Source organism: Oxyura jamaicensis, chromosome 1 (genome assembly GCF_011077185.1).
Source record: "Oxyura jamaicensis isolate SHBP4307 breed ruddy duck chromosome 1, BPBGC_Ojam_1.0, whole genome shotgun sequence".
NCBI lineage: Eukaryota > Metazoa > Chordata > Aves > Anseriformes > Anatidae > Oxyura > Oxyura jamaicensis.
In genome coordinates this window covers 3,334,466-3,358,250 of record NC_048893.1, presented here as the reverse complement: position 1 = coordinate 3,358,250, position 23,785 = coordinate 3,334,466, and the positions used below count along the sequence as shown (strand labels likewise).

The following is a 23,785-nucleotide window of genomic DNA, read 5'->3' as shown; positions in this document are numbered from 1 at the left end:
CAAAAAAAAAAAAAAAAAAAAAAAAAAAAAAAAAAAAAAAAAGGAAAGAGCTGAAATTATTCCCTCTGACTTCTAGAAAATGAGAGTTTGATGAGATTAGGAAAACAGCATCTCAAATCCAAAAATATTTCCACTCCCCTCTCAGTTGGCTCTCATTCATTAAATTGCCATCTTTCCCACATCACGCGTGCATCCATTTTCATTCAGCAAAGCACAGAAGCATCAATCCCACTAAAGGCAGCTGGCTTCAATGCAGTTCTGCTGACTTGGGGCAGCAGCCCACTTCTTCCTCTCTCCTTAACTACAATTGATTAAGGATATTAAGGAGTTTATTACTTCTTAATATCATCTGGGAAGGGTTTCCATATGTTGCATTATTCTCCAGAGTGGGCAAAACTCCCTTGTTCCATTGACGCGAGGTGCAGCATTCATGAACCCCAAGTAAGCTTCATTGGGCAGTTTATTGGAAGAGAGGTTGCAGGTGGCCCTTTATAAAGAGATGTGTTTCATTCTTAATTTTCAGATACCTTATAGTATCTTTCCACTGGGAAATTAAGCAGACTCTCTCCATATCCATTGCAGCTGCTTCTAGTGTTAAATTAAACTGCCGCTATTACAGTGAGCCGTTGCTGGAGCTGAGTGTGTTGTTCCTTAATTGTTTATGGCTGTGGATTTGAGCCAAGTAGCAGTTCTGCAGTGGCAAACGCTGGAGAGATGACCTGGAAAACAGATGTTTGGGCCAAAGCCAAGGTGGTTTCAGGAAAGACAGTGAGAGAGAAGCAGGAAGCCAGTTATATGTCTGATTTATTGGACAGGGTAGAGAAATTCACTACAGGGCAGAGTGCTCACACAAAGCTGGTACAACACAAAACTGTGATTTTAGCCAGTTTTTGCAAGGTTTATATGGGCAGCTATTGGTTTTCTAGTGCTAGCACTAGGTGAGCCAAACCTACATGCTTTCATGGTGGCTGCAGAGCATTTTGTGTGATAGAGTGATGTACGTGAAGTCCCAGCACAAGTCTTTCAGATTTGACACAATGCAATGGAATTTTTGAAAGCTGTACTGGGAACATGATCAAAAATAGTTGGAGCAGTGACATTAGTATTTCACAGGACAAGGTGTTTTCACAATTTTATCTGTGTTGCAACTACACTGAGTTCATGGAAATATGAATGCTAGGCTCAAACTCTGCTTCCAGAGACGTTTTGATTTGCTTTTCTTTTTGTCTTTAGACTAAGTAGGCTTCTTATATTTTGAAAAAAAAGGAAATGTCTAAATAATTATATTATATATAATTATATATATATAAATATACATAAATTATGTTATATATTATTATATACATAAATAGTAATATATTTTTAATTCCTGTTAGAGAGATTTTTCCCTACCTAATTTGATCATATTTCTCTGCTTCTGTCAGCGCAGACAAAAATTTGATCCTTTGTGCCACTCATAATCCATCCATATGGACCACTCATAATCCATTCACTGTACTGCTGTACAGTGCCACAAATGCCCCTCATCACACAGCTACACAAGTAGCTTTGAATATCTAAATGAAGTGGTTTTCCAGAGCAAGTTCTGCAGAAACTTGGTTAATGCACATCTGCAATACCCTTCAAAGAGATCCTGCCCTCACCCTGAGAAAAACATGGTTGTATGAATTTCCGACTTCGCCTTACTCAATAGTTTTTTCTCTTTTCAAGTACGTTACCAGAGAGGTAATATGAGTCCCTGCTATTTTTGTGCAAACTCAGTCCAGTTTTTAGTTAATTTAACTCAGGAGCTCAAATGGGAAGTAGAGTCTTTCTACGTGGCTCCTTGTATGGATTGACCTTATGTAAGGCAACAAATTTAAGGAATCTCCTGCAAAGCCTGCCCTACTGAAATCTCTGTCAGAGTATAGCTGCAGTTTGCTGCACAGGCCACCTGTTTGCAAACGTCTCAGAAAGTGTGGCAGTGTGATTGCTCAGCACTTGTGAACATTCAGGCCAGAATAGCTGGCGGTCCAGTCCCAGTGCTAACTGTAACCATTTCTCTTCATTTTATAAAACAGGAAGAAGATCTCACAATATCCAAGAGACAAGTGGAACAACCACCTGCTGAGACCTGGCCATGTGCTAACAGAAAGTTGTTCTGACTTTTACTGTCGCACTAGACTTTTGCACAGGGGGCTGATGGAAACTCATCACTCCACACTGCTGGGTAAGAGGGGAGAAACTCAAGCAAGGGATTATATCTTGGTTTCTCCAGTTTTTCCCTCTCTTTGATTGTCCTGTCTCTTGCCTTCTTGAACAGAGAGTCCAAGTTTTAAAGTCAGCCTATCCAGAGGAGCTCTTACCCTCATTCTTTCAGCTGAGAAAATCCTTTCCATGTTGTCCACAACTGTGATGACCAGAGAAGCCCCTCTAGCCAAAGACTGAACTTGTATATCAGGAAATACCATTTACAGGTAAGAAAATGTCATTCCCAGCAATGAATATGGATCATCTGACATGTGAAGCTAGAGAAGCTGTCTCTGGGATAGAGCATTTCATGTGTAAAAGGGAAAAAAGGATCGTGCTGCATCCCACACCACGTCATTCAACTTTTTGCTTTTGTAGTTGAACAATTTATTTGACTGTTAACAGCTGGCTCATGTCATTCAACTATGGTGGTCCAAGACACAGACATCTACAGATGAGTTCAAAGTGCCTCTTGTACCCTGTTGACTAGAAGGGGAGCCAACAATAACAAGCTCAGGAATTTACACAAAAGTAGTTTGGTAAATGCCAGTCCTTGGGTCCAGATGGCACAAAGATGGGCACCAACTACAGTGGTTAATAATTGCTGGCTTCACTAAATCTTCTCAGTAGGAGCTCTGAAAGAGCCTGCAGAGAAGACTATCCCAAAGGCTTTGTTGCGTTTCCTGGCATCTTGCTTTTATGTGTTTCTGTTTTCAGCTGCTTAAAATTATCCTGAGATCCTTTTTTTTTTTTTTTTTTTTTTCCTCCACCCCCTACACAGTGTGGTTCATACGAGCTGAATTTTCTCTTTATAGCTTCACTGATGAATATGGGTCAGCACCCAGTCAGTTGGATGCCTGAGATCATTTCCATGCTGTATATAAATAGTGTGCAGTTATTTCACGGTTTCGTGTTCAGCTTGCAGGCTTCCAACAGCCTTGTATTCCTGAAATCCTTTCTATTCTCATAGTGTTCAGCTTCATGAATGCGTGACTCAACATCAATTACAGCAGAGGTTGTCCCAGCCAAGAAAGTCCTGATTTGGCTCCTATGTATTGTTGCTCTCATTTCTGACAGCTGGTGTCGAGTCACTAGACCTCAGAGCTGCTACCACGGGTCTTTCCAGCCTTGCAATGAGTTCAGCTACTTGGTTAAGCTGACAGCTAAGCTACATTACCTTGTGCAAAATTAAGCAGTGCTTGGTCAGTCCATCATCTTGCTAGACAGTGAAGGAAGTCAGAGAGTCTCCAGTTGGATGGATAACTAGCGGCTGGCATACCCCTGTCCGGAGGAGATAAGAGGCTGGTTAAAACCAAGAGAATATTTTTAGACTCTTCCAAATATCGCCTGTCTTTTGTTTGTCACAGGACTTGTCATGTCTCCCTTTCTGCGTATTGGTTTATCCAATTATGACAGTGGCCCTTACCTGCCATCCCAGGGGGAGGTGATTAATCCTTACTGTGCTGTGATGGTTAAAGAAGCCGTGGAGTCAGGTAAGTGGGGAGGTGTTAAATCTGCGTGTGAACTTTTATAGAAATGTGTGAGCTTTACTTTGCCGTTGCTGGGGCGTAAGAAACACATGGTAAATATTTATAAGGGTTTGTGAAGTGCTTTTCAAGTCTAAACACAATGCAAGTTTGGGTTCAGAACTGCTTGCAAAGAAAAGTCTGATTTGAAGATGAGACCTAACAAAGTCTCTGTCTTCAGTGTGAGGTTATCATCAGCTGAATTATAGGACCCAGCATATGACACAGCTGACGAGCTGAGCTATATTCAGTTTCACTTTTATATGAGCAGTTGTTGTTTTGTCAGCTGGGGCTCTAGACAGATAAAGTCTGGGTGTCCTAGGAATATCCTGGGAGGGCTGTCCTTGTTTATCACATTTTCTGAGGAACAGACAGGTCCAATAACTTCCAGCCTAAAAATAAAAATAAAAATAAAAATGCTCTCAAACATCCCCAGGCTTTGCAGCAGGAGTTAATTTCCCTACTTAATTGTTGCATTGTGTAAAATGTTTGGAGGTGAAACCTTCTGCTAAGCTGTTTTTGTTGTGTTTTGTTTGTTTGTTTTCTGTGTCTGGATATATGTATTGTTGCACGCTTTTCCTAATTGAACAGGAATGATGAATCCTCATTGGGAAAACATTTCTTATATGTCTTATACATTAAGATAGTCTCAGTGAGAGGATGGAAAGTTTTCCAGTTCCGCTTTTCAACAGTCATTGAGATCAAGACCTTCAATGTTAGGGAATTTCTCGTATTGGCTGTTATTTATCTTAAATCTTGGATAAATTCCTAACTTGCCTGTTGTGATTCTTTTAAAGATGAAATTGACTCAGAAATCACTTTTTTATGCCTTGAAAGCCCCCTGACTCAAACCTCCAGGTGTTGTCAAAGTAGTTAAATAAAATAAATTTTAGAATTTTAAAATAATTTGGAATTTCACTGGTTTTTGTTTGTTTGTTTTTGTTTTTGTTTTTGTTTGGTGGTGGTGGTAGTGTTTTTGTTGTTGTTTTATTTTGTTTTTAAAGAGTCAACATTTATCAGATTGAACTTTGGCTTTGTTTAAATTACACTTTCAATGATTCTGAAAGATGTGGTGATTGGTAAATTCAGAAGGAAAGAAAATGTTGCATGACGAGATATCACTAAGACTTCAGTTTTCACTGAAAATGTGACTTATTTCAGCTCTTTGCTGTGCTTGGTTGTTTGCTTTAATGAGACCTTTGAAAGAGCCATAACTCAAACTGAAGCCTCTGTCAGTTCAAAAGTGAATAAAATCAATTTGGGCAGAGCAAACCTATATTTATTCTTCTTACACAGAGCTGAAAGTGTTTTCTGGCACCTAACAAACAAAAATGTGCTAACTAGTGGCTATAATTTCTGTGGTTTGGAGAACCTTTAATAATAATAATAAATAATAATAATACTCTACCAATGAGAAATGAAAAATGTATTTGGAAGAACTTTTTTTTTTTTCCCATTAGTGAGGATCAAATACAGAAAACAAAATGACGTGCTTCTGTTAGGTGGAGTGTAATTGCAGTTTTCTGACAGTTGCTCAGAGCATATTGAAACAGACAGAGGGACTCTTCTCTTGAGAATTTGGTCTCGGGTCCTCGTCATGTCCATGATAGCAGCAGGAACCTCACAAGACTGATTCATCTTAGAGTCTTGTGGAATTGCCCTTGGAAGTTGTTGCTCTTAGACACCCTCTGCCAGTAACAAATTGTGTTGATGTCTAACCTCACCTTAAGGTAACTAAGCGTTAACTAAGGATGGTGGGATCCGTCTCCCATATATATCCCATTTCCATATGCAAGGTTATTAATATCTGAGCAACTTGGCTACCCTTGCATTACAACCCAGGGGAGCAACAAGACGTAGTGGATTCATCTCATTTTAAGGAAGACACCTAGAAAGAGTCTGATGAATCACACACTAGAAAAGCCCAGTGTTTTCCGCTGACTCTGGGGGTAGTTTAGACAGTCTGCTCAGAGGTACGTGTCTGATATTCAGTGAGATGTGCCTAGTGTTAAATGCCAGAAATGGTCTCAACATGACCATCCACAAGGGTTATGCTCAAACAGCCTCAGAGAAGGCAAAAGGCAACGAGGATCACAGGACGAATATTAGCTGAGAATATTTGAAATAGTTTCATTCTGGTTTGTGATTTTTTTATTCACTATTTACTCTCCAATTCCCAGATTTCACAGAGCACTTGTGGCCCAGTAGTGATGGAATTCAAAACATTTTTATTGTGATGCCTCGTTATGCAAATTTTGGCTGAATTGGCATGTCCAGGAAGTAGAAATGTGTCTGCTGCAAAGGTTTTAAGAGATACAAACAACCCTGACTGCCAGACTTGTGCTCTGTCTAATACATGCCAAGTATTTCTTCAGATCAAATGATTGCTATACAACAGTAAGAGCTGAATCCATGATAGATCCAATCCCAATTCCCTGCATATTTTTTTATTATTATTATTATTTTTTTCTGGAACTATTTTGGTAGATGTGTCTACTCTGACTTTTGCAAAGTCCTGTTATGTTCTGGATATACTGTGCGTGGCACTAGGTATTTGTTTGTTTGTTTGTTTGCAAAGGGACAAGTGATAGATGATGAGTATCTTAGGTTCCCAAAAAAAGGAGTTTGATTCATTTTGTGTTTATGCCAAAAGCTGTCCCATGTCAACCAGCCACGATGAATAAGTCACGGGGTGAAAGGACACAAGGTCTGGGGGTAATGCCCATCATCTACGGACACAAGGAAGGGCACCCTAAATAATTTCAGAAGCCCAAGAAGGATCTTAAACTGCCTTTTATATATTTTTCCCACCTATTTATGTCATAAAAAAGATCTTGATAATTTATGATATAATCTTAAAAAAAAAAAAAAAAAGAAAACAGAAAAAGAAAAAGAAACAAGAAAGAAAGAAACAACTAGACATAGCTAGACGTGTTATAGCAATTTATTTCTGATGACAAACCATTCCAGAGATCTTAGGCACCTCTGAGGTGTAAAAATATCTGTCCTTTATAAATGGCTTCTGCCTCCCCAAGCCACCTGGCCCGGTGCCATTTTGACACCTGTCTTGGTGACATTTACTTCGTGAAAGATCCTGCTCCGTGTTTGAACTCAGCAGGCCTGCAGGAGAAGTGCTTCCAGCTACAATGGGAGCTGCTCCCCAGGAAAGACAGATGCTATTTCATTATTCAGGAGCCAAGGGTTAGACTAATCCTCGGCAGGACTCCACAGACGTCAGTGGGGATGTGCCAGGTATGCGTGTCTGATCCCATGCACTGGACATTTCATTCACATTCTAGGGTTTGGGTTTTTTTTTGAGCTGTACATTTTGGAGTGCAATGCTAGCCAAAGCACTTGTTTTGCAAGTGGTGTGGTTCACATCCTTGGAGTGGTGTGCTAAGGTGGCAAGGGAATAATGGTCCTTAGTGAGATTTCTGTCCTCTGTTGCACTTTTTCTGCCTTATTTTGGTTGCTTTTGTTGAAAGAGTGGCTTAAATATGTATTTGCAAGTTTGATGGGAATGAGTTATGCCTCTGAACAATGGTATTTGACTGCTTAAATCTTCATACATGAAAAGTCAGCCCCACTTAACTGATGAAGGTTGATTCACCTTAGACTGAGGTGCTCTAAAATTCAAGGACGTTGAGTTTGAACCTAAGATTTAGCTGCACAACTGTTCGTGACACGGGAATTGATTTTCTGTTGTGGGAGTGACCTCTGCTTAGCTCTGCAATGCAAGCCAATGCTGATGGTCAGAGCAACCTGCAGCTCAAATCAAGTTTATGTGTTTAAAACAAGTATAATACTGCTCCATGAGAGGCAAGTGCTGGGCTGTGGAGTGAAATCTCAGCAAGTTGGTATTGATTGTAGGATCCTCCATAACTCCTTGGCAAGTTGCTTCCTCAAATTCAAATTATCTAGTGGTGGTGGGACATTTTTATTTTGGTCTCCCAGCCCTGATATTTGTTTTATCCCCAGTAAATGTTCTCTCATTTCCTGAGAAGAATGTTGCACAACTTTAATTCATCCTGTAGGTGCACTTCAAACCTCAAAAATCCCTGAGTTCCTGTCTGGGGAAATCAAAGCTGATCAGAGGAAAGAAACCTGAATTAGTTCTACCATGAAGGGAAAGGCAGATAAAGATTTCCTCCTACCGCATGTCATGTTCCAGGCTATCGGCTGCATGTGCTTTCCAGCTGGTGGGGTAAGGGAAAAGGCTGGGGTAGTTGGAAATAGGAGCAGGGTCTTGAGGAGACAGGAGTCACAGGTCTACAGCTCACACAACTGCATTTTATTCTCTTGTTCCATCAGTTTTGACATTTGATAGACTGAAAGTTTGCAGAGGGTAACTGTAAAGTAGAATTTTCCTTAATTTCCAAGCCTTTTACAGGGTATAAAGCTGGCCATGTGAAATGAAGCAAGCTGGCTGAGACGGTTTTAATTTGACATATCAAAGTAAAGAGATGACTCTTTGCCAGCTAATGTTAGGGCTCAGAGACACCTTACATCATTTTAAAATGTGTGTGTTGTGAAGGAAGAGGAATGAGTGCATGAAGAGGTGCAAGAAAGGTCTGCTAGGTCAACAGCTCTACCTTGCTGTGGATATGGTTGTAGGTTTGCAAGAGAGTTATTTATTATTAACAGCCCTGAAGTAGCTGAGAAGTAACATCTGACTGGCTGTGCACAGCAACTGAACCTAATCACAAAGCTTCTGGGGTCATTGAAGTAAACCCTTTCATTTTGCATTGCAGTGGGACAGATGACACATGTAACTCGTTATCTGTGATGAGATTCATGTAATTAAATGTGGGTATCTTATGGTGTCGGATTCTACATTTGAGATCTACTCAATAAAATTAATGTATTCAGGGTTGGAAATTGTGTTTCTCTCAGTTAGATGCCTATATTTGGTCAAATAAATGCACCCTAACTCCATTGATGTATATGTAATAAATTCCTTTCACTATCTCTGAAGGCAGCCAATATTCAAATAGATCAGATATTGACTTGCACATTGTAGACACCTAAAGTTAAGTGAGATGAATCTTTTCCCAGCTTTCACTTCACACAGTAACTTCTTAAGACACTCTAACATCATCCTTTACACAGCTTGCCAGTAGACCTTAAAGTATGTAAATGCCTCAGGGATTGTAGAGTGATGGCCTTGATCCAGATGAGATTAAAATCTAGTTAATCCAAACCGCTTCTTGTTGACAGAAAATGGCCAAGTGTACGTGCAGAAGAAGCCCACCATGTACCCACCGTGGAACAGCACTTTCGATGCCCACATCAACAACGGCAGGGTCATGCACATAGTCGTCAAGGACAAAAGTGCCGAAATGGTCTCAGAGACCACAGTGGAACTCAAGGTGCTGGCGGAGAGGTGTAAAAAGAGCAATGGGAAGACAGAAATATGGGTGAGCTTCGCTATCTCCTCTTGCAGCATGTGATTGTAAGCTGAGGAATAATGTTTTGAGTCTGCTTGGTTTTATCTTGAGGGAAAGACCTCCATGCATATCACAAAAAAAAAGGAGTACAGCACATTCGTATTACCCACTACTGTTATATTGAAACATATTCTATCTATTAGCAAAGATTCTGGTTCATGTGAGCTGTGCCCATGTATTAGTTTTTGCTTAAGGAACCCACTGGGGACAAATGGTAATTTAAGTGGCTAAATGTGAATTATTTTATGTGCTCTAGGGAAACAGCTTTAAAAATTTAATCGAATATCACATAACTGATTCACAGCTACCTGACATCAGAATTATGCCAGAGGAACTCCTTTAAAATCACTGGTGTTACAGTGGAGTAAATTTGAAGTATCAGTCTTCATAAGGATGCTAAATGTAAGGTTGTATTCCCTGACAGTCCAAGCAAGAAAGCTGCTGATAACAGTCTTTAACATGTAGTATTCAGGAGCCATGTCATGAATACCTTAAAAGTGGAAAGACATTTGGAGAGAAACTGATTTCCTGGAATTGTTTTGTTTTTCCTGCCAGTTATCAAGTTAAGCTGCTTGAGTTAAGCAGTGAGTAGAAATGTCAAAAAGGCCTTAAAAGACTTAAGGGCATGATTTGGTAGAGAATTGCACTTTTAACACAAGACTTGGAAGGAATTAAGATACTTAAGGTTGAAATTGAAAACTGGAAGGCCTTGCTCAGCATCACTCCAACTTCAACCCAACGCTTCAAAGGTTTGGGAGGCTGTAGTGTTGTGGAGAGGAGGAATGTAGGCAGAGTACATATTGTTTGTAGCAAGAGTAACTAATCTGACATCAAATAAAATAGGGAGACTACAGTCCTGTTTTTTCCCAGCCTGGGAGCATCTCCTGAGGTCTTCACTCACTCCCAGATACAAGTTATGACCTAAGGAGGTTGGTCCCAGATATCCCATACATCAAAGATTAGGATGGGAATGATTTTTTTTTTTTTCTCACTTTTCTGTACAATATCACTGCTTCACCCAGAGCGTAGAGAGGTAGCCCAGCTCAGACTGTGCTGGAGGTGGGTGGGGAAGACACTGCTGTAGCTTTCAGCCTGAAGAAATCCTTGAATTTCTGCTTCCTAGACAAGTGGACCCAGATTTTAAAAAGGCACATATGGATGAAGGTTTGGATAGGTGCGTCCAGTAGGAAGACCTAAAAAATCCCTGAGAAAGTTTATAGTATCACTCACATTGACTAATGAAAGTTAGAATTGCAGACACAAGTTTCTAAAGGTTTCAGAGATTTCAGTGTTCTTTTAGCACCTGTCTGAAGTTGGCTGGATTTTTAGAGGACTTCACTCTAGTATAATCCACTGGGAATGACAAGTTTTCTCTATAGACATGCTGGTCCTGACCTGCTGTTTAAAAACTTGCTTATAATTTCTGTTTTAGTCACTTTTATCTGTTCAGTCGTGCAACTCTGAGAGTCTGATAAGAGGTGATTGATTGGTTGCTCCCCACTCACCATATACCCCCACATCAGTATGAACAACTCAACTATTAGTATTCATTGACATTCATCAGTTCCCACTGGGAAATGGAGATAGCTTGAGCCATCTGAAGTTACAGTTGTTTCTTTGAATGTCTGTTTAACTATCACACTTGTCTTTTTTTCTCTCTTTTTTTTTTCACTTATCACAACCAGCTAGAACTGAAACCTCAAGGGCGAATGCTGATGAACGCAAGATACTTCCTGGAAATCAGTGGCAAGTGATTTTATTTGCTAATTGATAGATGTGATTTCTGGTTACGTGGTGCAGATATGGTGTCTTCACTGAAAGCAGAGCATACTTTATTACTGATTTATTCTTAGGAACTATCATAATGTTTTGAAATGAACACCACAGAAAAGCAATTACTATCGCACGGTGGGGGTGAAGACTGACTGTTCATCTGTGATTTGCAAGGCAAATTTCTGGTAGTTTTGTCACTGAAACAGTATATTTTTCTTATTATACAAGGTAAGATGGAATAGATACCTAGGGAATACACTCCCTCTGAAATCATTGCACATGTATGTATGCATACAATATGTACCATGGTGTGCATGATAGTGCAGTCATAAAAGATGGGTTATGTTTTACAGCTGACAACACCTAAATACACATGAGTTGGGAGCCTAAGAACAAGAGCAATCTAGGCAAAACAGGAAAAGAACATAGAGAGTGATTCATCCGATCAGATGCAGGTGTCTGTTGCATGGTGAGCTGAGTCATTTGCTAGGCTCCATTGCCTGCACCAGCTGGACCTCCAGGGACATAGCAGGGGCTCAGTCACCCTGCACAGGACGTACCTTTGTTTAGGTGCCTTCACTCAGAACTGGATGTCATCTGCTGAGCTCAATTTCCATGGGAAATTGATTTGCTTTGTTGAAAGAAATGGGTTGCAATCAAAATGGTCAGTCATGATCTCCTGTCTTTGATGCCAAAGTTCTTGCAGTCTTTCATGGATGTGGGGTGAAGCTATAGGTTGTAGATATCTACAAGGACCTTCCATTTCCAGAATCACAGAAGTAGTGAAAGCAGCTAATAGAATGTGTATACCAATATTCTCCTTATCCATTCCCAACTTTATTTTAAATAGAATTTAAATTTTAGAATAGATTCTTGTTGCCTCCTTGTGTGTTATAAAGGATTGGAGAGTCCAAAGCATAAAAAATGCAAATTGCGTTTGTATTACAAATAGCAGGATCATCATCAGATCAGTCGGGGGGGCAGTTTCCACAGAAGATCTAAGTAATTTGCTGTGTAATGCATGACTAAATCAAGACAGAAATTGAGAGTTAGATATTGTGTGCATATCAAGATTTGTAGACATGAGCATGTACCTAAGTGCACGTGCATATATGCATGACTAGCCAGAGTTGGTGTGTTTTCTGTTCTTAAAAGTTTAAATGTGAACTGTGAATAATGACATGCACACAGGAAACAGCAAAGCAACTGTTGGCATGGAAAAATAACAACAACAACAACAAAAAGAATATAATAAGAACATACATAAATGTTTACTCGCAACCATATACATGCACACATTAAAGATTCAGTTAAATACCCACGTTTCAGTTCAGTATCCACATATCTACCCATCTATCTATGCGTGTGTGCATTTATACATAGATATTCTTACGTATTTTATCTTTTTTTTATTGTTCTTCAGTGCTATATAAAGTTCAAATGTAATATTTAGCTGCAAATTACCTCTCCTTGGGAAATTTCTGGTCTATATTTCAAAATAGCATTATGAATATTCAAGGGAGCTTAAAATCCTCAGTTTGAAGTCATTTTAGTGTCCCTGTAGGAGTGGTAGATAAAAACATCCATACAAGTCTTGTGTGGATTTCAGAAAGCAGTATTTCCTTAAAATATTAATTCCCATGAGTGAATCATCAGCTTCAGTCAGTTAGTATTTTTGGCAGCTCCATTCTCTCAAGGTGCCTGACCAGGACAGTATAACCCTAACAAATCTTCTGCTTCCTTTCAGATGCAAAGAACCTAGCTGACTGTGAGACCGAAGGCTTTTTCTCCTTGCATCAGCGCAGGGGAGCCATCAAACAGGCCAAAATCCATAATGTCAAGTGTCACGAGTTCACAGCCACCTTCTTTCCACAACCTACCTTCTGCTCCGTTTGTCATGAGTTTGTCTGGTAAATGAAAATAGATCTGTGCACATTTTCCCCTTTCAACTTGAAGGAGCAGCTCTGCTTCTTTAGTGAATATCTGTGTTCCTGCTGTCAGCAGGACTGGAGGCTTGGCATCCTGCATGTAGGAGTTATTGCATCACTTCAAGGATGTGGTTCACAGTTATAATTCCAGCTGTGAACATTCCTTTCATTTTTAGTGTATTATTGTTACAAATACTTTTTTATTTGGCCAAATGCATGGATGTTTCTAATCAGCCTAGTTTGCCATTTAGATATTGCAAAATTCAATATGTAACTATGGACTGGAAGGGCTGTGAAAACCAGTTTCCAGCAGTTAGAGTGAATTAAGATAGTTAGATTAGAGAAACTCAGTAAAGATGGATAAAAAGCAAGACTGTTTTATTCTGTTTCTTTCATAAGTGTTGCTTTTCATTCAAATGCAGAAGCAATTTGGAAATTTCAGAAAATTCAGAATTAACCATTTCTCTGTTTATTTCAGGGGTCTGAATAAACAAGGCTATCAATGCAGACGTAAGTTTTTGTGTTTGTTTTTGTTGTTGTTTTGTGTATTCTTTTTTGTTCTTGTTTTGTTTTGTTTTGTTTTTGTGACTATCATTATTTACCTGGTCTTTTCTTCAGGGATTTTTTCATGAATGCTATGACACATTTGTTCTTTCAGAGTGTAACGCTGCCATTCATAAGAAGTGCATTGATAAAGTAATAGCCAAGTGTACAGGATCAGCAGTCAATAGCAGAGAAACAATGGTATGTATTACTATTTGGTTGCTTTTAAAACACTTGAGTGTCATTCATATCTCTCCTGTGTTGCTATAAAAGAACTTCATACGAAGCAAAGCATGCTACTGAACTAAAATCTCTGTGATCTGATCTGCATCCTTTGTTTTTTGTATGCCCAGTGGTTTCATTACCTCCTACTTGTGATTTACTCAAATCTGCCACTGAATAAGCAGTCACTGAATCAGGACTGACGTTTTCCTAATGTATGAAGTATAGCTCAGGGAAAAGCCACGGACATGAGGTGGGGAATTACTAGAGGAAATTCTTCACTATCCAGTGTTATGCAGGATGTCATACTGAATTTTCAGAGCAGTACTTTAACATCCCAGTCTGTGTCATCTGAGATTTCCAAACCATTAGCAGAAGATCTAACATCTCCAATGTTATTTACTTTATTTTTCTTATATCAGTTTATAATGAAACTTCTTTTTGGTGGGAAAAAGTGGTGTTTATATTCTTGATATTACCTTTTTCTTAATTGTGTTCTACAGCTTATGTTTTTCTCCAGTCCCTGGTACTTGTTATCTTTTTACAGTCCTTAGAGATGAGAATCAGCTCACCTATCTTCTGACACCTCCAGAGTAAATGTATCCAGCTTTGTCATCACATTTAAGTCCCTATATACCAAAATTAAAAAAAATAGGCTTTTCTAAGGAGTGATTCATGGCAACAAATGTAGACATCCATTTTCAGGATGAGGTGAATCTTTTTTTGAACAACCTGTTTTTTTTCCATTGAGCATTAGGGAGTCTGGGTGAGTAGCTGAGATGCAGACAGCTACCTGATCAGATAAATCAACCCCAAGGATTAAATTACCCAACTTCCAGTGAATTGGACAGATATTACATATGAAAATTTGGCTTTGTGTATCTGAATGTTAGTTTCTTTGTCATGTTCATACCCAAGAATAAAGCAGCAGTAAATACCCCACCTTCTTTGGTACAAGGCTGGGGGCTGTTGAATGTTCATGCAGAGCCGAGGAAGAGAGAAGTGAATTGGCAACGTGGCTTTTCTATTACAGTTCCACAAGGAGAGGTTCAAGATTGACGTGCCTCACCGCTTCAAAGTCTACAACTACAAGAGCCCTACGTTCTGTGAGCACTGTGGCACGCTGCTCTGGGGCCTTGCACGGCAAGGACTGAAGTGTGATGGTGAGTCCCTGGTGTATGTGGCACGGGCAGAGTATGGGAGCAGGCTGTTGTCCTTAGAGAGTTGCAATCTAAAGAGCCAAACCTAATTTCTTATATTTCTCTCTGAAACCTGGATGAGGTGGTGTCAGGGATGGTGAAGGTGTGGTCAAGAGGACCATCCTTCAAGGAGGATCTATAGAAGGACATGTGGTCCACGAGGCTGAAGAGTGACTTCCTAGAGAGACAAAGGAATATATCAGTGCCCACCTCTGATCTTCCAAACTCACTCCTAGAATCAACTTCCTATGTGCCTTTTTCACTATCAGACAGACCCAAGACACTTGCCCTTCATGATCTATGCCAAAAGGGAGATACTGTTCTATGACCACAGTTATCTCTGAGCTGAAATGCATTGTAGAGTTTTGGTAGTCTGTAGTTGCCAAGTAGTTGCCAAGGCTGATGGATGTGAAAATGCCCAGAAGCAATTATAAAAATCTCCTCATCTCTGGAGACTAACCAAAAAGCAACATGAGTGCAGTCTAATGAGACATAAATGATGCTGTGGAGCCCAGGCTTTGAGGTGTTTATGTGGTTGGTCTTTGCTGTTAACCAACAGCAGCACATTCCTCCCCAGCCTGAAGTTAAATCCTTTATACCCCAGCAACCTTCCGTTGTCCTGACACTTCTGTTCTTTCTTTCAGCATGTGACATGAACGTCCATCACAAGTGCCAGACAAAAGTAGCAAACCTTTGTGGAGTTAACCAGAAACTAATGGCTGAAGCTCTGGCAATGATAGAGAGCACCCAACAGGTATGTACTTCAATCCATGAGTGACCTGCAGAATGAAGGATCAATTGTTCCATGTTTGTTTCAGTGCAAGAAATAAAGGCATTGAGTGGAGCACTGTGGGTAGCTAGTTCAAAAAAGAGAATGAAAAATGGGTTCTTCATGGTAGCTAAACTCACCTCAGCATCTTTTGGAGGCCAAATTTTTTCATGGGTTTAAGTGACAACTTCCAGTGTTCATGGAAGAGAAATCCATTCAGAATTAATTTTAATTAAATTCAGAATTAAATTCATAGAATAATTGAATAGTTTGGGTTGGAAGGGACCTTAAAGCCCATCTAATTCCAACCCCCATGCCATGGCCAGGAACACCTCCCACCTGATCAGGTTGCTCAAAACCCCATCCAGCCTGGCCTTGGGCACTGCCAGGGATGGGGCAGCCACAGCTCCTCTGGACAACTTGGGCCAGGGCCTCACCATGCTCTGAGTGAAGAATTTCCTCCTAATACCTTGTCTAAATCTACCTTCTTTTAGTTTAAAGCCATTCCCCCCGTCCTATGCCTTCACCCCCTGACGCAGAGTCCCTCCCCAGCTCTCCTGCAGCCTCTTCATGCCCTGGCAGGACACTAAGAGGTCTCCCCGGAGCCTTCTCTTCTCCAGGCTGAGCACCCCCAGCTCTCTCAGCTTCTCTTAATAGAAGACAGGCTAATTATGTTAATGGAAAAGCATTGTCTTTGAATCAGCAATTCTCTGAGCCACATATCTCTGGAGATAGGGAGATAGGCAGCTCATTTGAGCTAGGAAGATAGACAGCTCATTTGAGGAGCTGCCCTGGCATGCTTACACTCTCCTTACATCTTTACAGGGTGCCTGCTTGATGCCTGTCACTGACAGGACATGACCTGGATGGACTCTGATTCCGTACAGCTGTAGTTACATTATGTTTGTAGCTCAAGTTGTGTAATAAGGTCCAAGAAACAGGGAGAGGAACTTGGTTTGGTTCCTTTGGTGTCATGACCTTGCTCTGCGGTTGTCATTCAGCGGTTTCTCCTGTGTCTTTCTGATCTGTTTGATGTGAAACTCCTCAGAGCAGAAACTCTCCTGAAGAGACCTGGACCTTGGAGAGAGGACCTAGATAATACTATCGAGTAAATAACACTATGTGAACACAGCAAATTAACTTAAAAGAAGAAAAAATAACCTGTCACAAGCCCCAAACTTCTAGAGAAGATTCTAGTTCAAAATCAGGATTGTTAGGATGCCTCCCAGCTCTTGAGTAGCCTCAGAAGCTGTCTGAGCTCTTTGCACTATATATGGGTTTCTTTGAGTCACCATTGAAAGGTGAAGAGGCCAAACACTAGATTCTTCTCCCCAAATATTCTTCTAGAAATTTAGGCCATGGGAACTTCTTGAGCTGTATGTGGAGTCTTAGTGCTTTGATAGCCCTCACTTGATTTCTTTTCATGCTTTTGTCTCATCACACTTGAATCCAGATGAACTCTTACCCTCTGCAATATGCCAGGAACAGGAGTTCCTCATAATGACATCCAGACAGTGGACAGAGATAAGACTGCAATATGTTCCTGCCTCCAGTGTTTTTCCAGGTTCCCCTTCAAAGAGAACTATTAGGAAGGAGGATATTAATGAAAATGTCCTTTAAGAGGATAGCCAGGGACACAGACCCCTGTGCAGAATAGGGTATCTCAGTATTGTCTGTACAAACACCTGGTAACACACATACATAAGAAACCTTGCTGAAGGTTGTGGGTTCTTCTAGGTCATCAAACCCCTAAAGACTGGGTACAGATATGCTCCTCTCATAAACAAAAACCTCTTCTATATTTTGGCTTGTGTCACACTCAAGAAGCAGCAGTGTCCGTAAGCTCAGAACATGACATTTAGCTTAAAAGTCATTTTCTGTTTTCTGTAATCCAGGCTCGATCTCAGCGTGACACGGAACAGATCTCCAGAGATGGACCTCTCGAAATCGGCCTCCCAGTTCTTGTGAAGGATGTAACACCTCTTCAGGCATTGCCAACATCTACAACAGGAAAAAAAGGTAGTTTCCCCTAGTGGTATGGTACAGAGGGCTTTTTTTTTTTTTTTTTTTTTTTCTATTGTACACACTTTGGTGGGTGTTGCAAGGGTAGAGAACGTATTAGCCAGTGAATCTTTCATCTTTCCCACCTAGAGCAAGACGTATCAGACATTTCAGAGGTTGGACTATGTGATCTTGGAGGTCTCTTCCAACCTAAAGGATTCTGTGATTCTGTGATATCCTTTCTCATCCCTGGATTTCTACAGCTCTTTCCAAGTCATACAGGCTAGGCAGAGACCCTAGATCTCAGCCTGGTTCCTTTCTTCTTTGTAAACCTTTACTTTCACTGTGCCATCCCAGCCTCTAGCAACATAAGACACCAACCACTACTCATCCAGCTAGCCCCTAAACTCTCCTTCTGATCCAGTACTTCAGCATAACTCTTACCTGCACTGGCAATAATGTGTTTATTCTTCTCCTGGGACTCATTGACCATAATATATGACAAATTTAAAGAGAATTCAAGCTTGAAACAGGAGGATGGGAGACAGTCTGATCACGATGGCTAATTCTCTTTCTGACTTCTGTTTTGTGGGTAGAGGTTGACATCCAGTCCCTTTGAAAAACATTGACAGATCCCCACTTCATTCACCCAACGAAAATTACACTCCTAGGAAGATCCCTTGTCTGTCTGCTTTATAATCAAGTCACAGAACTCTAGATTTTGGGATCAGAAATGTCACTTTTCTTTCACAAGACTTATGTGTCCCACATAGAAGGTCTTTTCAGGACCTGCTTCATGGTTTATGGTGACCTCCAAGCACCACACTGAAAGTGCATCAGACCTATGATGGTACTGATAACAATGTTTTTGCAGGCTCCCACAAGCTTTAAAATACCAGAAAGGGGAGGAAAAAAAGGAGAAGTACAGGTGAATCAATACTTAAAACAAGGAAGGATTAACACAGTAGGTCCTCAGCCCTAATCCTAAATAAAGCTCAAGCTCACCATCATCGTCTTTCTCAATGCAAGTACTGCCCTGTGTGGAGTTAACATCCTGAAACCACTCAGGAACAGAAACTAGAGAAAAAGTCAGATGGCACAGGCTAAAGCATGTCAGAGCTACCTTACACAAGCACTCTGGGTTTGATCCAGGCTATCAAGACTCAGAGGCTGTTTTTGGTACCATATATGCTGTTAGACCCCTGAGAGAAAATTAATGATGTCCCCATCTATTCTTATTTTCTGTGGGTTGTAAGTAGAACTGATGATGTTGATGTGAATAGTAAAGCCCAAATGGATTCACATCTGGTTTACGTATAAGTCTGTTTGTCTGATGAGTAGTGTTCTTGCTGGTCAGTGATTTAGGACAGTACAAGTGTGCATTTGAGTGTGTGGGATAAATCCAGTAAGGGACAGACCCTTTTAGAAGTTCATGTACATCCAAGTGAATGGAGTATTGAAGAAACTCTAAGTAATCCCACTCCAGAACAGCTGGAGTATTTGATCAGAACATCACAACCAGAGCAGGGACCCAATATGAAGATGCTGTCCCTCCCATCTGTTTCACATGCTAGTTTTGCCAAGGGCCTTGAAGAGGTCTTAGAAGAAATCACCTCATCATACCAGCAACCAGCAGGAAGGAATGAAGAACACAGGCTGCCAGAAATGAAGGGTTTGTTCATGCTTTGCTGCTATGAAGCAGAAAGACAGATGAAGAGGTTTGTAAAGCAGGAGTAATGCCACCAAAGAAGGTTGAGTTACACTGGAGTAAAAATTCCCCTGGAGAGAAGGCAATGTGAGAGCAGAGACAACCTACTCACCTAACACGGCCACCACATTACCATGTGTTTGAAAAGACCTTTTTAAAATTCTATTCAAAATACCTTATAAGTATTCTGGGGATTTTCTCCATACTTCCAGGAGTTTCTTTGAATGCTTTGATGTGTATTGCAGAGCCACAGGGCATCTCCTGGGAGATTCCAGTGGAGGGCACAGGGAAGGGAGAGTCTCTAACAGAATCGGACCTGGGAGGAGAGCAGCGCCAGGTACAGCAAGAGGACCAAGTGCAGCTAAAACTAACCATTGAAGATTTTGTCCTGCACAAGATGCTGGGGAAGGGCAGTTTTGGCAAGGTAAGCATTAGGAGACTGCAAAGCCACTGCACAGGTGTGCATATTGCTTATTATGATGCTAAATAACATGAGGTTTCAAGGCCACTTTGGAAAAACAAACATCTCTATGCCCACAAAGAACCCTTGCTCCAGCATGGCTGAGTCTTGAACCCAGTCTTCTCCTCACCCATTCCTCTGCCCCATTAGTTGCTCTCTCATGAGCACCCATGATAGGAGAGGAGAGAATTGACTCCTTCTGTGCAGGTTGTTAGGCCCTGGGCATCCACAGAGAGCTGGTGAGGAAGTTGTCCCCACTCATGCAGCTAATCCCACCAGTTTAGCCAAGCCACCTTGGTGGGAGGCAGAAGCATGAGCCAGAAAGGTGAGTGGGAATCACCTCCCTTCTCCAGAGCAGCAGGTCCCAGCTGGGAACGCTGATTTCTCTTTCCCAGCTCTGATCTGTGCTGGAGCATAACGCAAATTTGGCAACAGCCAAGAATGTGTACTTTTGAAAAAAGAGCCACCTGTTTTCGGTAGTTTCATTAATCTTGATGAATGGTGGATTGTTCCTCCTTCTTGCAGATGTCCCCTGGAAGGGGACTCATGTTATTGAGTGCCAGCGCAGAGCTGCATAAAATAATTTCAGAGGAACTCTTCATTTTGTTTTCACATATAAGGAGAAAAAGAATCGTTATGTATCACATTGCTCAAATCCCAAGCCTTTCCAAGGTGGAAGCTGCCTTAAAGAAGGCCTGCTTTTTGCCTGCTGAGTTGGAGCAATTGCTGCAGCCAGTTCTTAAACTGGAGAGATGTTTGCTGTATTGGCTTTCCATGCTTCAAAACACTTGGCATGTCTACATTTTGTGTGTGAAGCAGAGCTGAGACATCTGAATTAGAGCTAAGTCACAATACCCCAAACTCCACAGCCCAAACTAACCTGGACTTTAGAACATAGATGTGATAGAAGCATTTACATTGGAAGGAAGAGACCTCTGTAGGTCATCTAGTCCAGCCCCCTGCCCAAAACAGGTCTCCTCAGATGAGCTTACTCAGGAGCTTATCTAGTTGAGTCCTGAGCATCTCCACAGAAGCAGATTCTGCACCTTGCTTCAGGACCCTGTGATAACATGGACTCTCTAACCTTGTGAGCATCTGTGTTTCTCTGCTATGCACCATGTGGGTGTGGAGAGGATGGGCTAGTTCATGCCTTTCTGCAACAAACCTCACCCACAAGTTTCCTGTGTAGGTATCACTCCCAGTGCTCTGATCTATTTGGAGTGAGATTCACTTCCCCATAAGAGGAGACGGGGTGTGCAGATCTCCACGCCTGAGGGATCCCTCCAGTTCTGCATGGACCTGGGGAGGTTGAGGGCCATATCCATGAGCAATCTCCCTCTGCATCAAGTCTAATATTGCCTACCTGTGCCTTGGAAGTCACAGCATGAGTCACATACATATTATGCTCCCCAGTTTGCCTGGGAGAGCAGTGCCCTGCGCAGCAAGAAGGGTTAAAAGGGTCCCTGCAGCATCTGCACTGTGAGCATTTCTGGCCATTCACTGCAGAGACAGAGGGAGGCTCTAGGCTCTGTCTACTGCAGCAAAATGAAATATAACAGTAGCCAAAAAGGTAAATAAAATCTTTGTCAGGGTTAAAAAACATCTGAGCCTGTTCAGTAAATAGTGTCTGGTAGAGAATTTCAAAGGTCTCTCTGATGAATCTTAGATATTTCTTCAGTCTATGGGAAACTGCTGACAGGCTGTTAGCATCAATGTCAGGACTGGCACTGCCTTCCAGCAGAGTCTGCCTTGCTTTGTGGTCTCTAGAAATCCCTTTCCTGCTGTTTCACCTCTGTTTCTCTGCCCACAGAAAATAGGGAGAGTGATGTCTCCTCTGTGGTGCATTTTGCTCTTCTCAGAGAAGTCCTGCAGAAGCACAGGGGGCCCAGTTTTTCTGCTCAGACTTCCTGCTAACAGGGAGGAACTACTACTGGTGGACACCAGTTTACACCTACTGAGGATCTGATGCAGGGTATTTGCATTTCACATGTTGACAAAGCAAAATTTTATGATTTGTTATTTAAAGTCAGAAAACAGGAAATGTATCTCATGAGCATTTGCATAAAGTTGGTTTCTGTTGTCAGAAGTGCTCAGCTCTCCGACAAGTCCTGTCCACATGAGCATGTAGCCCATGATCTTGTAATTACCAAAACCTACTCATTTTTCCCCAGAGTCCTAACTGTTCTGTATGTAGGGAACAAGCTCAAAGACCACACAGTCTTAATAACAGAATCCAGACTTAAATATTAACCTTTTTAAGGTCTGCCCTCATGAATCCCTCAGAGGTGTTTACCCATGCAAAATGTTCTGCTCAGTGCTGCATTTCAACCCATCTCGCTCAGCTCCCATGGCTGTGTTGCCAGCTAAGAGAAGAATGTTGGTCTTTCTGAGGAGCTCTTTCCATCCTAGGTGTTCCTTGCTGAGCTGAAGAGCACAGACCAGTATTTTGCCGTGAAAGCCCTGAAGAAGGATGTGGTGCTGATGGATGATGACGTTGAATGCACGATGGTGGAGAAGAGAGTCCTCTCCTTAGCTTGGGAGCACCCGTTCCTCACTCACGTCTTCTGTACGTTCCAGACCAAGGTAAGACAAGGATCTGTCACCTTCCTCCATGAGATGAGGATGCTTGGCTGAGATAGGGAAACTTGGTGAAGTGCTTAAGTCTGTTAGATGTTAGGAAATAGCTTGGACAGGAAGAGGTGCTAAGAGAAGGGATCTCCAGATTAACCACTCAGAAAGTTGCCCCAGAAATTTTGCCTACCTGCCCCATGTTAACCTAAATGACAATGAATCACAAACTGATTATCTTTCCAAAGCCTTTTCTACAGCCACAGCCAATCATCTTAGTGCTGAAGCACACACATTGGAATAGAAAAAAAAATGATGGAAGGAAATCTGAGAGACTGTTTGTCTGTCTAAGCTACCCAAACAATTCCTGATAAACATTTGCTATCCCAGAGCTCAAATTCAGAGCAACATCACTCTCACAAGGCTGCTTTTTCAGGGTTTTGCTAGGGTGCTCCCAGCTCTTGCTCATCCCCAGGATTTAGTGACACAAATTACTGCTGAGTGTGAGGTTAGGACCTGCTCAGCGAGCAGCTCGCTGCTTCTGCAGGGTCAGGAAAATATAACCTCTGCCATATACCCCAGTTGCCTAAGAGATGTGGCACCTGTTTAAAGACAGATTAAATTTATAGCACAGAATGTCTGGGAAATGCCGTAAGGAGTGTGACACCGAACCCAGGCATTTGTGTTTAACCCCTTTGGGGCTGTTGGTGAAGAAGACAGCAGGTCCCAGGAATTGATCCTTGCCTGGAGAGGGAACGAATTAATTCCCTTTTCTTCCCCTAGATTTTAGTGGAAAAATTAAATTTTTCCAACAAAGCAAGGAAAATCAAGATTTAATTAAAAAATACAAAATATTCACCACTATCACAGCTTTATGAGGGAACTATACTCCAGGGAGAAATGCTTGGGCTGGTGGTAACTCCAGGTGCCCAAGGGGTGGCTGGCTGATACCAGTGGCTGATACACAACCCTTGCATGCAGCAACTGAGCCCTGTTTTCTGCAATCCAGCTTGGTGCAACCCCAGTCCGGAGGACAGGTTAGGGTTAGATGTAGAATGGGTGACTTGCAGTTTTGTTTTTTGTTAAGCACACCTGCAAAAGTCCATTTGCCTCATGAGACCACAGCAAGAATATGACAACCAAACGGGGTCAAGCCAGGAGCCGGGTAGGATTTTCTGACTGTTTGGGGAGGGCTGTGCTTCCAGCTGGGGCTGAGTCAAGGAAAATCTTCAGGGTGGAAAAGCAGGGAGTGCCTGCAAAATTTGTGGGTGCCTTGTGATCTTTTCCCAAGTGATCTTTTCCTGATCTTCCTATCAAGAATTGCCCTCTTGATATATAGAATCTCCATTCATCTCATTCCGAGTCAACATTGCCACATTAAAAATATTGGATCTCTCCGTTTTGCCCTCAAG

At 41.5% G+C, this 23,785-nt stretch overlaps 1 protein-coding gene across 2 annotated transcripts in view; it reads left to right on the top strand.

The window, feature by feature from the left end:
* Positions 1-2,328: 2,328 nt before the first annotated feature.
* PRKCQ (protein kinase C theta) overlaps positions 2,329-23,785 on the top strand; it is a 41,208-nt gene continuing 19,751 nt past the window's right edge. The window contains exons 1-12 of one of the 2 annotated variants that reach the window (XM_035344377.1): positions 2,329-2,456; positions 3,597-3,722; positions 8,973-9,172; positions 10,888-10,948; positions 12,723-12,885; positions 13,382-13,413; positions 13,562-13,647; positions 14,702-14,831; positions 15,512-15,621; positions 17,532-17,655; positions 19,591-19,769; positions 22,215-22,388. In XM_035344377.1, the coding sequence (XP_035200268.1) occupies positions 3,605-3,722; positions 8,973-9,172; positions 10,888-10,948; positions 12,723-12,885; positions 13,382-13,413; positions 13,562-13,647; positions 14,702-14,831; positions 15,512-15,621; positions 17,532-17,655; positions 19,591-19,769; positions 22,215-22,388 (1,377 nt within the window). In that variant the 5' untranslated portion in view covers positions 2,329-2,456; positions 3,597-3,604. Of the gene's footprint in view, positions 2,457-3,292; positions 3,723-8,972; positions 9,173-10,887; positions 10,949-12,722; positions 12,886-13,381; positions 13,414-13,561; positions 13,648-14,701; positions 14,832-15,511; positions 15,622-17,531; positions 17,656-19,590; positions 19,770-22,214; positions 22,389-23,785 lie in introns of those variants that run through there. The other variant, XM_035344369.1, reaches the window with a different exon arrangement.